The sequence below is a fragment of the Gasterosteus aculeatus genome, chromosome 12 (genome assembly GCF_964276395.1).
Source record: "Gasterosteus aculeatus chromosome 12, fGasAcu3.hap1.1, whole genome shotgun sequence".
Lineage (NCBI taxonomy): Eukaryota > Metazoa > Chordata > Actinopteri > Perciformes > Gasterosteidae > Gasterosteus > Gasterosteus aculeatus.
Genome location: NC_135700.1, coordinates 20,070,326 through 20,084,236, shown reverse-complemented (window position 1 = coordinate 20,084,236; position 13,911 = coordinate 20,070,326). Strand labels below are relative to the sequence as shown.

Below are 13,911 nucleotides of genomic sequence, written 5' to 3'. Positions count from 1 at the left end.
AGCCAGTTGTCATTTTTTACTTAATAGTCAGTATTAATTATTGTAAGTACTTATTTTAATCACATGTTATTATCTCTTTGTAGACATTCAATGTTTTTCCAAGGAAAGTGTGATATTGCGGCTTGTCGCTGTCGGTCTGGACCCTCTTTTTAAAATGATCTGTTGTTGTGCCGCGGTTGGGAGTTCCCTACAAAGTGCTGTAAACAAAATCTTCCCCCAGGTTACCGAACCACAGATGTCCTCTGGGGGGGGGGGGCGAAGGGTTGCGGCCCAAAATCAAGTTCAGCTGCGTGTTCCCCTTTTCCCCCTCGTGGCCTCCCGCCCGTTTGTCCCGCTGCCCCGAGACCACATCGCCGCATCGCACGAGACTCCCCAGCCCCTCTCCCTGTTTCTCCTCACTCGCCTCGCTTTCTCATCCTCCCCCCTACTCGGTTTGTCTCCCCCCTGTCCCGTCCGAGCAGAGCTGTTCACAGCCAGTGTCAGACTTCCCCGTGGAGGTCGCCCTCCAGCAGCCCGCCGTCTTAATTAATGAACAGTAAATCATTTGTCATCAAACCGCCCAGCAGATATTTAGCTGCTTCTTTGAGCCACGACAAAGGAGAGGAATAGAAAGTGACACAATAATAGTAGTTTATTACTATTTGTACTTACTTACTTAACCAGTGTACATGTTGATGTAGAATATAGTAAATAGATAGTATTGATTATCATTAACCGATACAATTGACCCCAAGTTATCACTGCATCTGTGAATCAATTACAGATATGCACATTATCAATAATAAAAATAGAAAACTATTTAGACATGCCGTTTCAACAATCTATTGGCAGTCATTCAGGGACAAGCTTAAAAGGATTTTTTATTTTTTTACCGTGAAAATTTTGTTGCTGGAAAGAGAACCAGGCATCTGATTTACTGTTTATCTAGTTATTTGATAACTGTAACGCACAACAGATGAAGGAAAGTGCCGGGGAATCCCACGTCTTTTAAAATGGAAACAAAAGTATTAAATGGATTAGTGCTTTTTTTCAACAATATATTAGCCCAAATCTGTATTTTCTTGGAACACCTTGCAGGTATAGTTTGCGTCTGGCGCGCATGTGTTGCGCCTCTTTTCTTCTAAGTCTGTCTCATTCTCCTTGGCTTCAGCCTCTCCTCGTCCTGCTGGGAATAGACGGCCTTGAGCCCGAAATGTGTTTACATTTTGTGCATGTTACAAATTATCTGCTAAGACTAACTTTGCGTGACTTGGCAGAAGCCTTCACCTTGCTCAGATGTTGTTTGGGTCAAACGTATTTTAGGAGTTTGCTCCCTCAATTTAACTGTCTTTATCTGACAGGGGTTTCAAGCCAGATGTGAACTCAGGCGAAAGGTAAAGCTCGTGCTCAGCGTAGGTGTGTGCGCGCGTGCGTGTTTATGAGCGTGTAATAACGTATGCTGTAGGCGGCCTGCCAATCTGAGGGAATTAACGTGACATTTGACGATCTTCCAGATCTTCCAAAATCACTTCATAGATTCATCGTTGTGTTTCTACACCTAAACCTTCAGATTGAGGGATCTGATTCACTCATATCCTGTCCAACAACACTAATATTTCTCAAACGTTTCTCTGCAATGTGTATTCAACGACGTCAACTGATTGATTGAAAAACGATATTCTAATATTGCGTCGGGACTGTTTCTTATTTTTTAATAGCAGATTACCACCATCACAATATTTCAAACTTTTTTATTGTACAGTTCCATCATCATACCGAACAGGTCAAATCCCTTGAGATGATGCTATTCCAAAAGCTGTTGCTAAATAATAGGGTCCTCTTTCTGATTAATGGTCGCGTGCAAATAGAAAAAAAAAAAACATGTTTATTTCTCCATTTGGATTTATTGAGTAATTGAGGGTTTGTTGAATTTCTATCACAGCGTGTCAGCAGAATACAATTCCCTCTTCATCCCACTCCAGAGCTCGCCGCTCACACTTGGCAGAAGAAAGACATGGTTCATATACAGAGTTTCTTCCTAAAGTGGCCCAAAGCAATATTTTTCACACAAACATTGAAGAAAATGCTTCCCGCTAAAAGGCACCGGTGCTTGCAGACGTGGGTTACGCGTCGCCAAGTGTCCGATGTGAAATAACGACTTGCTGATGGAACTAAGGACATTTGGCAAGTCAAGGAGCGGATGATATACTTCTGAAAAACTATTGGGCCATAAAAGGAAAAATGACTTGTGATGATTGGAAAGAAATGACTCCAAAAATATGTCTGTGCTTCTCTCTTTCTACTGGATGTGTAAAGTAGGATTGGATGTTTTACGTGTTTCACAATAGAGGAGTTGGTGTGAGTACAAACTAAAGTAGAACAAGGCACGTTAAGGACACTGACAAATAAGCCAATTGTTTTTTTAAATACAAATAACACATTTCGAACCGCTGATAACGTATTTGATCATGTGTAGTAAATAATAAAACGACCTTCTGATCTTGTCTCTGTAAAAATGTAAATGTGAAATGTCCTCATTGATAAATATGTGATATATTTGTGTGTGGCGTTATTTACTCTGATGGAAAGAGATTGCATCACATTGATTATGTTGTTCACTTTGTATTTTAATTAATCAACAGCACTTTGTATGTTTTTCACTTTGTATTTTAATTAATTAACAGCAGCAGAATATTTTAGCATTTCAAAATCACACCTTTATAATGAAGAAGGAATCAGTGATCAGCTGCAATGTCTTCGACCAGTCAAAGGGGTCAAAGCAGGTCGTCCTCAAACAGATTGTCCTACTAACTCTCATTTCACCGAACATGCTATTGTAGGTTATTTTGCCTCTGATTTGTGTGCACCGAGCACTTGTACCAGTGAAAAAAAGAGAAGATAAAGAGACAAGTCCAGCTTGCTTCAGCACAAATCTCCATTCTGGACCTTTGGGTTGATCCCACAGGTCTGCTCATCTGGCTGAGAGTAGATCGTCTTTGGAAAAGGTTACAGTCCTGACTGTGCGTAATATATGTGACTGTTTTATAAGAAAACACTTAACTGTTTTATAAGGAAATATAATATTCAACCCAAAATAACAATAACACTGAGTAGACATTTGTGGGTTTTTTTTAAGTCTGTGTACCACTATTTTTAAATATCTCCTCATTTCAACTTCCTATTTGAGGATGTTTGGAATAGTTTAATGTGCCCATCCGATAACTGTGTCTTTATCTGATGGAGGCTATGAAACTTTCACAGAACGAACAGAGTGGAGCGTGATGTTTAGCGCCTGTTAACATATATAATATGTGATTGAAATCGTACACAACTCATCAGTCCTGTGCGTCCTCAGTCCGCCCTCCTCTCCTCCTCCCTGCACTTCATGGGGATGAAGTGAGACGCTATGTGCTCCCTCCTGGTCTTCCTCCCTCGCATCGGCCTTCCCTTCTGAGACAAGGCTATGAACATTTCTTTGCCATTTTTAGTCCACTTGGCAGAGGAGTACGCGTTGAAGTAGTTTTCTAGGAAAACCTCCTTGAAGTTGCAGTTTTCATTGTAGATCCTCTGTTGGGGGATCAGAACAAACATCACGGCGTTATTACATCGCAAGTGGCTGTTTCCAGCATTCGTCCTTGTCGTTATCGGTTATTATTTCGGATGCACTTTCAGACTTTTCTCACTGAGGAAAAGTATTACCTTGCCTTGCAGCTGTCCCGCCTTCGTCATAGAGATATAATACTGGCTCTTCACGCCTTTGATGGCCAGTACGCCGCCCTCGGACACTGTCCTGATCTCCAGGATGCCTGCGACACGCAGCCCGGGAAAAAGGAGACATATTACAGGAAGGATAAGAAACTACCGACATCCAGACATACTGCACTCAACATTCATCTTCATTAACCAACGGCATGGAAGTTCCTGCGGTTAATCAGTCTGTGGTCTTTCTGGCTTCATTCAAGCCTTGTTAACTGGCCTGGGTGGCCTTTACGCAAACCACGACCTGTGCCACAGCACATATGGGAGACTGATTAGGCTCCTCTCTCCAGGGATTTGGGAAACTACCTCTCTGCATGAGCCTTGCACGCTATTGCAATTGTATGCACGAAAAGCATGTTATTGTGTTTGAAGGCAAGTCGCTCATCCAAATATGGTGAATCCTAACAAAACATTACAACATTAGAATTAAGATTAGCATAAAAATATGCATTCCATGTCCTGATCCAACATTTCCTTCTCAATGTTACATATTGCAGGAGTTCTTTCATTTGACAGGCAGGTAAAAAAGGGAAGAACCGTGTTTAAGTTCTTCAGACTGACATTGAGCACGCCTCATTTGGTCGTTTGCTGGATTAAAAACAAATGACAGTATCTCAATCCTGGAATGAATGTCTGCTTACTCTTGATCATTTTCCCTTATGTTACTGCCTGTCGTGCACTGTGCCATCACATTTATATGATGAGGATTTCTATTCTCCTGTTTGATTTTATTTATCATGATTTAAGGTGCAGTTCAACAGTTAGTATCCCGTCTTCATCCACACCCGCTGTACATTGATATTCACTCAATACTCACTATATTTGTGAGTACTGTAGATGTTATTATCGTTGTCAAGAAGCTTTGACCTCGCTATTCCCATAACATTCCCAATAACATTACATGTAACCGCTACAGATGTTTGGTCGGCCGTGGAGAGATGGAGCACATTCCCACACACACGCACACATGTTGTTAACATTTTGGCTCGGACACAGACGGGGAATCCTCACCGTGAACAGATTAGGCTGAGTAAACTAATTTGTGGGTAATCCCTAATCCTGCTTTCTCTGAATCCAGATTTTTTTCCATTGTTTTTGAGTTTAATTGAGATTAATGATGACTGCTTTCTACTGGACATGCAATGTCTATCAAATAGATTTTAAGAACCTTTGTCCTAAAGTGCAAATCATCATCTGCATTGAAATCAAAATCTTCATATTCTTTAGTCGGGATCACAAATCTGTATTTCCAATTACACAGTTATTTTAATATCAGGTGTCTCAGGTATTTTATGTCCAAATATGATAGATTTAGTAGAAAACAGTGCTAAAGCACACAAATAACACTCAACCATCTTTGAATTCCCTGTTTTCATTCTGCAATTTAGAAATTGTTTTTCTGGTCTTTTTGATATTATTATTGACACTTTGCTAAACTCAACTTTGAGGCAATGCTCAAGTCTTACACTTACACAAAACTACATGTTTTTCTAATTACCATTAACTCTTTTATTATATGTCATTTGTTTGTTTTTTCTTGCACCTACAGACCAAAATCGACCTGCAGACTGTTGCAATGCCCACGTCCAGAATGTTTGTGAGCCATTTAAGAAACATTTTCTACAGTAAAATATCAGTGTTGGACATTTCAGTTGTCTCCATTTCAGAAGCAAAAGCTTCCAGGAGATGACAAATTCCACATTGCAGACGTTTACACCTTCGCAACCCAGGTTGAAAACGTGTGCGGTGCATAATTAGCTCACTGGAAGTAAACCTATAAGTTTCTCACTTTGGTTTCTTCTTTTTTCATTTGTCTTTTCTGTTAGAGAAAAAAAGACAAGGAAAAAAACAGGACTTTTTGTTCACTGCAGCCAAAACTTATTGAGCCCTGATTTGTTCTGTTTCTGTCTCTCTGCAGGTCTCCTTACAGGCTGATTGGTAGAATGGCTTTGTGCTTTTAGCGTGCGACTTTAAGCCAAATATGGCCCTGCCGATTGTTCTGTCTGGTGTTGCACAAGCATCTTTCCCATTGACTTTGGGGCATTTCCCCGCCAACATTCCTGCCACAGCCACACTGTCAGATAGGAGGAAATGATAACTTCCTAAAACATCCTCACGATGACAGATATGTCCAGTGGTTAACATCGGCTCCGAACAACAATTCGAACTATGTAGTGGGTTGAGTTACAAATACCTCGGCTTCCAAATAAAAGCACACATTGGGTAGTGAGCTGGCATGCCTCATTTGGCCATTTTTGATGTGTGGTTACAGGCACAGTTGGGTTGCTGGCTTTCTTTTTTTTTTTTCTACCAAGGTCTTATTTACAGACTTAAGATCAGTAAATCAGGCCTAACAAATGTGCGTCTGTGGCGGTGTCAGTGACTGGCACTCTTCAGGCTCCAAGACCCTTCAGTATACTTCATTACAGCCTGTGTTTAGATGGTGTTATTGTTTAACAAGCCAGAGCCCCCACCTGCGTCATTTTTACCTCCATCACTTTGGCCGCTCCATCAGAGACACATGACCCATTAACAGTGTGATTACACTGTGGAGACATCCGTGCAATAACACCTCCCACGTCTTCCTGTCACCCTGACGGGCCAGCGGTGCGTCAATGATCCAGTGGAAAAATATCACAACTGATCTCGAAATGCATGAATCATAACATCTCAAATTTCTGGGACGCACATTCAATTTAATAAAATATGTTTGGGGCATTTTTTTTTCCCTTTTCTTTTTTTTTCTTACTGATCACTGATAAATGTAGAGCAATGGGATAAAACGAGTCATCCTTACTGTGGCAGTTGGTGGGATCTTGGGTCCCGGTGATGTTGCCAAAGTCATCAATTGTGAGGAACCACTGCGTGCGGCTGAACAGCTGTCGGATGCGCACATCTCCCCCCTCCATGTAGTCGTAGTTCCTCGTGTGACGCTCGTGTTTGGAGCAGTTCGTGATGGCCGTGAGTTGCTCCGGGGTGCAGTCACCGTGGACCACGCGCACGCTGCCGAACAAGAAGATCGCGTGGAGGTACAGTCCCGAGAACAGATTTGGAAGGTTCCATGTCAGCATCCATTTGCGCATTATAATACAATGCAGTGGGGGTCAATGAACAACATGCTTAAATGTGAGATCCGTGGGCTCTCCCTCAGGCCGGCGGCCTCCTGATTCCTGACTTGTAGCACTCGTCTCGTGACCTCCGGTGTCCCTGTTCTCGCGGTGGGTATTCCTGGCGGGAGCTGAAGAAGTCTGAAGGAGACCCGCGACGATATGAGGAGGCGATGTCTCTCTTTAGTCCTCAGGGACGGTCTGCGCTGGATGCTCCATCCTCTTGAGACCATAGTCCGACAAAGGACGTCATAATCCACTTCAAGAAATGTGATGCTGGATGCCACTATGAAAGAATAAAAAGAGCAGCTGATGCATTTGTGAAAAAAAATAACTCAAAGGGAAAACTAACAAGAGGAAAGATTCTTAATGGAAAAGGTTTTAAAAGCTGTCAAAACCAATCACTCCTAGTTCTATGTGGAGCTTTCCCAACCAAAAAGTTAGTAAAAGAAATTCTGGTCTTCTGCGCTCACACAAATACAATTTATGTGGTGTTCTTTGAAAAGCATATCTGGATCCCAAACAGTGAAATATTGCATGAATACTACTGTTGGATTGCTTCACTAGTCTGTGGTCTGTAATATCCGCTGTACCTGCATACATCCATCCATCCATTCAAACAAACATAATAATCAGCTTTTCTTGAAAAAACAAAATTAAAAAACAACCGTAGTTTAAAGACTTACATGTGCCCTGGGTGATGACAGGAGTTTTTAGAGGTTCGTTTCGTTTCCGTCAGAGTTTTAAGTGCAGTTCCACAAGCTGTGGACTCTCTCTCAGTCGCAATGCAGGGAATCTGAGCAAGAGCTGGTAGCTTCTGTCAATTCCCATGAATGTCTCCCTGTTTCTGGCAGGCGGACTCTGTGCATCCTCCGCTGTCGCTGTGCACTCTGCCTGCTTAGATAAATGCCTCCTGCCGACCTCACTTGAGAGCAATTAGATCACAACCAGTCAGCTGTCCCTGGCCCAGAAGCAATGGAGAAACACCCTCTGCCTGCCTTTGGCCGTCACTCACCCACAGGACATGAGAGGGAGCTATAAACACTTGGAGCGGCAGACTGTGCTCGGTATGCACTCCGGAATACTTTAAGAACAATTGCATGCACGCTCACCCTCGCAGAACTTACCACAAGCTCTTTTCCAAGAAGCGTCCCGCGCTCGCAGGGGTTTGCGCCAGTTTCTCATAATGACTCACGTTGGCTAAGATGTTTGCGCTGAGGACGGCGCTTCAAAGAATTCCTCCGCTATCATTTCAGATGTCACTCTCAATTAGCGGTTTCATTCAGCTGCACGGAATCACACGTCAGGATTTACTGACTCGAGTGAGGAGGAAACTTCAAAGAAGCCCCTCGGTTCTCGATCTGAGTGTGTGTCTCACATGAGTGTAATAGTGGGAAGCAATAAGTTACGTCTGGCAGGTATCCATCCACGGGGAGAAAAACAGAAGACATAACTGCCTAGTCATCTCTGTGTCAGGGGTCGTGCACTTTTTGGTGTTTGGTATTTAAAGTCACAATTTATTGCCTGACAGGCCAGGCATTTCCTTGGACTCACTACTTCAAAAGTTTATATGGGCCCTAATGACACGCTCCCCTGTGGAGGTCAGAGAAGCAGGCCTGAGAGAGGGAGAGAGAGGGACTTCTGGCCTGAGCAGGTCTCCTTCTCATCTCCAAACCGGGGTCGTAAAGACCTGATATATGAGGCGTCACTCCGGTCTGTTCATCTGTCCCTTCCATCACCTCGGTCTTTTGGACGCAATGAAAACATCCCTCAACGTGTCACTCCAGGCGTCCCCCTCATAAAAGATATTACAGACATTAAAGTGACCGCAAAGTCACAATCAACGTATATAAAATAATCCCACATGTCTACTTTACAGGCCATACGTTGTTTGAACTCAATGTTTTTCCCCACGGGTGGTCACTTTATGAAAATTCTGCTGAAGCTTTTCCCCCGTGAATGTGAAACTTTCTCATGGCGAGGGGGTCTCTGTGACAACCCCCCCAGGAGCTGTGGGATCGGGGGGGCGAGCAGCACCTGGCAGGAGTCCGTTGAGGCCAATTGCTTCCCGGACAGAAGCCAGGCAAAGCGTCTCAAGGAGCCTTCCAATTGGCCTCGACCAAAATAAGTGGCCTCGCCCGGAGGGTCCCTAGCAAGATCTGGTCATGCTCCCAAACAATGCGCGGTCCCCGTGGGGACTGCCTGCGTGGATCTGTGGTGGTGGGTTACGGCGCCATGTTGGTTGGGTGACAGGTGGAGGCCTTGGAGGACCGACCCCTGTGCCAGTGCGGGAGATTGAGCGACCACGGGGACGTCACAGGTCCAAACTAACAGCGGGAGCTGAGGAACGACCTCCCTGGACGAGGGCTTTATTCTGTCCTTTGCCAGAGATGTCAACGGGTCTTTGATTTCCTCAGCACCAGCATCTTCTTTTGAATTGTTCACAATGAGGAAACAGAACATGCGGCCGTCTTTTTTCAAAGCACGTCTCCTTATTTGTGCAGACGCTCTGATCTTTTCAAAATGTCTTTTAAAAGGGCTTGTTTTGTCCATCCTGGACTTTAGGTCAAACTGGACCATAACCAAGAAGGAAAAGCCTATTTGTGGGAATATATTGTTCCAATAGATTATTGCTTGTGGATGTTTGTGCTTTAGTTTGCAGGATGAGTGGTGACCATCCAGATCATCTAGAGAAAATGTTACACAAATAGATAGTAGCCGCTATAGATAACGAAAAGAAAAGGAGCGGTGGACGTCTATTGCAGTGGTGTTATTATTGTCAAGAAACCTGTGGCATATAAACCTTTTTAAAAGCCATCCGGTGTTTTTTTTGCGGCAAAAACAGACGCCTGGACACGGGGCCGGAGGTGATAGTTATGGGGGAGATTTGGGGAGACACACAATCCCACAGCTTTGCGCCAAAAACAGTCGTTTGGTGTATCGAGCCTCCTTGGAATCTTTCCTGAAGAGGGCTCTCTTTGATACACGCTCATATCTTCATCTGGCAGCGGCATTGTTTTCTCTCGCTTTTAAAAGCTGCTTTACAGTTGAGGTCATTTTCTGTTTTGATGTTCTCTCAGAATGTCCAATCGGATGCCGACCCTGGTGCTCACCCAGAGCATGATGGGAAGTGAAGTCTGACTCAGAGGGCGCCTGGAATCGTTTAACAGCTTCGCTGGTGTAATTGACAGCCAAGTCTTTTTTTTACAGCTCTGAGGACACAGGTTAAGGACGCCAACATTGACCTTTTATGATGACAAAACGTGGCAGACTTCAAACCCTCTTTGACGTTTTGAGTTTTTGTACTCTCACTTCTTGTAAGCAGTTTGGGCTCAGCAAGGTGACCTTTATTTAACCTCAAATCAACTTTTATCTTCTGAACGAAGCACTATTTTTTTTTTTCCCGAGCAAAGTCGTCTTTTGTTTTGCTTGTCAAATGTATCTTATTTTTGTATTCTGTCAAACCCAGATATTTCTTTTTGACATCCATCGGAGCTCTGGGCCTATGATATTGTACAATCATACCCCTGAAGACCGACTTCCTCAAACATATGTTTTAACAATGTCTTTGCCGTACTTTACTTTTTAGTAAAGTATAAATTGAAGATTGCAAAGTAGGGAATAATAACAGCACTGTAAGGCTACTAGCATGCTGTGACTTGAATACTGGTGTCTGCAGGTAGTACTTTGTTTTACTGCCTGCTGCCCTTCACGGATCAAAGGCCCCAACGCTGTCTGGAGTTTACAGTAGCAAAGGAAACGCTCTGGTCCCGAGTTCACTTAAAATGTACAATTTGTTACTCTCCGTTTCTCTTTTTCTGCCTGATTTGAGTTTATTTCACAGATGTTATGTTGGATGTTAGATTACATTATAGTTGAGAGTAAGGTTTTAACAAACGCCAACCATGTTCCGTCTTCGTAGTTCAGACTAATTCAATATGTGTCATTAATGCATTTCCACTATTTGGACAGTTTAGGTGTGTGTGAGGTTTTTTGAGGTGACTCTTCCTTCTCTTTTCTCTTCTGGGAACTTGTTTTTCATAAAAAACATTCTCATGCAATTTCCCCATACGCTCACCAGATACGCAGTTGGTTCCAATCCTTCCTTTGCAGGACACTGATATTACGATGTGATTCATCACCGTTATCAAGAACCTCTCGGAGTGTTAGCACTAAAATCAGGATTAAGAATTTATAAGAGTTTCCACTATTACTGCGGAGACATCTGCCTTCACACGGTGTCTGCTCTCAACACTCTAAAAGCATTCCTGGAGAGAGAAGAGCCGCTGTGTGTGTGTGTTTGTGTGTGTGTGTGTGCTCTTTACCCCGTCTTGTAGTGATATGAGTGCATTTATGGTGGGAGAATGGATCATGTCAAAGGTCAGTCTATTATTAGCACTGTTTTAGACTGTTTGGGTTAATCTTTTGCTTTCTAAATTCCTTGATAATTGGCGATCTCTCGGGATGGAGCCTCACAACATTGGCTCCAAGTATTTTTAACTAGCTTCCAAACGCACGCACGCTTGTACACACACTGTGGACCCGACACACACTCACACACAAACTCACAGCGGTGCGTTGGTGAAAACTTTCCAGTTCTGTTCAAAGTGAAATAGTTCAGAAATAGACCGCTTTGCTTGTCCAGCCAATATCATGCCCCCCCCCTCCCGAAAGAAATATCCCCATCTGTCAAGTCTATGAATCCATGACATTCAACATTTTCACGTTTAGAGAAACTCAATCTCACCAAACACGGTTTAGCACTTAATCTCACTAAATATTTTCCTGCATATTCTTTACAGCTCTTACGTCGTTTCATGCAGATCAAATGTGTCCACAAATGCAATATTGTCTCATTAAAGCAAGCGTTTTCAAGCTGTGTGGTTGCTGTACTCACCATTTAAGGTAGCGTACAAGAGGAATGGTGAAGCTTTGTCGGTGCCTCTGTTATCCCAGCTCACGCACACAGTTTCTCACACACACACACACACACACACACACACACACACACACACACATACACACCTCCACTCGGCTCGGCTCTTTGAAGCGTCACTTCCTGGATCCGGCTGTCTCACTGAACGCTGCGGTGCAGTAAAAGGTGACACTTGCTGCTTCTGTCTGGTCTGAGGTGCGAGTTGGAGGTCTGTGGTGTTCCTTGGTGTCCATCAACAACTGTCCGAATGGAGCCTCAGTGCATTGAAGGAAATGTGTTCAGTCAAACCTGATATTCAGTAATGATGAAGTGTTTTCTTTACGAGCGGCATTGGCCGGTGGTCACTCTGCACGGTGTTGCAGACGGTTGCATTAGGGCCTGTGAAGGAGAATGTGACCCGACGTTGTGCTTCGCCGTCGGGGGAATACTCTGATCCCGTCTAATGCAGGAACAGCTGTTAGGGATCACGGTCTCAGCGGCTCACCATATCTGTTCATGTATCAGAAAAAGCTGAGCTCCGCTTGCAAAGACACGCTCCGCCTCTGTGGCTTTAAAGGACAGAGATGTTCTAAAATAAGCCCTTTGACTACGAAAACCTCTGACTCAGATCATATTTAGAATTTGAAGCTTCAGCGTATGACGAAGGATACCGGCTGTTAAACGAGACATTTTTGTAATATTGACCAGTTTCTTTGTACTTAGTTTTTTGCACGTGGCCTGAACATGTCCAGAACATGTTTCCTGTGTGATTTAATTAGTTTGCATCAATCTCTAGTCTACTTTCTAGATGTGCAGCAATGTCAGAAGAACCAAACGGTTGCTCCTTATAATCTCTCGTGTCTACGGTCCAATTGCATTTATGCTCCTTTTTTGATTCAGTGACTTCAGTATTTTTGAACTATTGATCCTTTTGCCGTGGTTTGTCTAACGGAAAAACAATTGGACCATAGAAGGTGGGGAGAAATGCAACATTGTAGCAAAAATGGTTTGATTGGTTGCGAAACAGGTGTAATATTTTATATCCATAGTGAATTTACATCAAAATGCCCTTTGTCATAATCACATACAGGCTTCAGGCACCACCATGTACATGTATCAACAGACAAGGCTTGGGCTGTAACTTATCATTGTGGATTAAAGCAGCTGGCACTCGCACCAAAAGTCAGGCCATGGCGTCAAACGCTCATTTGCATGTTGCTGACATCATCGTTAATTTGCATGAATCTTACTAGTTGTGTCCCGTTGAAGAGATGCAGAACAGGAAGAGGGTCAGCAAGCAAACAGACAGCTCTGGCTGTCTTTATAACCGTGGCGCCAACAGTATTACCATTTGGAAAAGCTACTGTGGGAAAAGAGGAAAAGTTTTCTCTTGTCGCTTTTCCACCATTTTTTACCGATTTAATTTCAATATGTTCTGAGTTTCGCAGACTTTTAGTGGAAAATATCTATTTAGTACTTGCTGGCCGGTTGAGTATCACAGACATGGATCATCAAATCAATTGTGATTAAATCACTCCGAGCAGCCCTGCGTTCCCAAAAAAGCGCCCTATTAAAATAATCATCCTAATTTAATACATCAGATAACTTTCTGCTATCGCGGAGATTGCTGTCACAATCGTTCTTAGAACCACCGCGTCTTTCCTCTTTGACTCAAACTACTTCCAGATGATTCATTACTACGCCGAGTCTCTGCATCACTCTTTTCTGGCCTGTTTATCACTTGCCCGTCTCCCTTTGAGCCATCGCCTCTCTGTTGTCTTTGCCGTGTCGGTCTCTGTGTTTCCCAAACCGTGCTGCGTAGTTTAACGATAGTAATAACTTGGTAAACCCCTGCACCACATGCTTATAGAAACAGACAAACACGCATCATACCAATAAAACGCCATGGCTCATGTGCACCACGGAGCGCTGGCCTGTGTGGGAGGGTGTTCACACAGCAGGGTGCAGAACAGCACACAAAGGGTATTGACTGCATGAAAGGAGCCAGGTGCTGGGTTCAACTGAGCTAAATGGGGCGCTTAACCAACTTGAATCCGGCATTGGGGGGGTTGTGAAAAAGCAGCATGGGTTCTGGGGGGCACGTTCCCCTCATCCAGGAGTGTAAGAAGGACTAATGTGAGGAATTGTGAG

General features: G+C 43.5%; 1 protein-coding gene across 2 annotated transcripts; it reads right to left on the bottom strand.

Moving 5' to 3' along the window:
* Positions 1-1,713: 1,713 nt before the first annotated feature.
* Positions 1,714-12,459, bottom strand: fgf7 (fibroblast growth factor 7). 2 transcript variants are annotated; one of them, XM_040169103.2, is made up of 4 exons: positions 11,743-12,459; positions 6,536-7,131; positions 3,679-3,785; positions 1,714-3,546 (listed from the first exon to the last, which is right to left on the bottom strand). In XM_040169103.2, exons 2-4 carry the CDS (start codon positions 6,819-6,821, stop codon positions 3,331-3,333), a joined length of 609 nt encoding a protein of 202 aa, XP_040025037.1. In that variant the 5' UTR covers positions 6,822-7,131; positions 11,743-12,459; the 3' UTR covers positions 1,714-3,330. The 2 variants fall into 2 exon arrangements, with proteins under 2 accessions (XP_040025037.1, XP_040025033.1); XM_040169099.2 differs by lacking the exon at positions 11,743-12,459 and adding an exon at positions 7,532-7,922.
* Between the last annotated feature and the right edge of the window lie 1,452 nt (positions 12,460-13,911).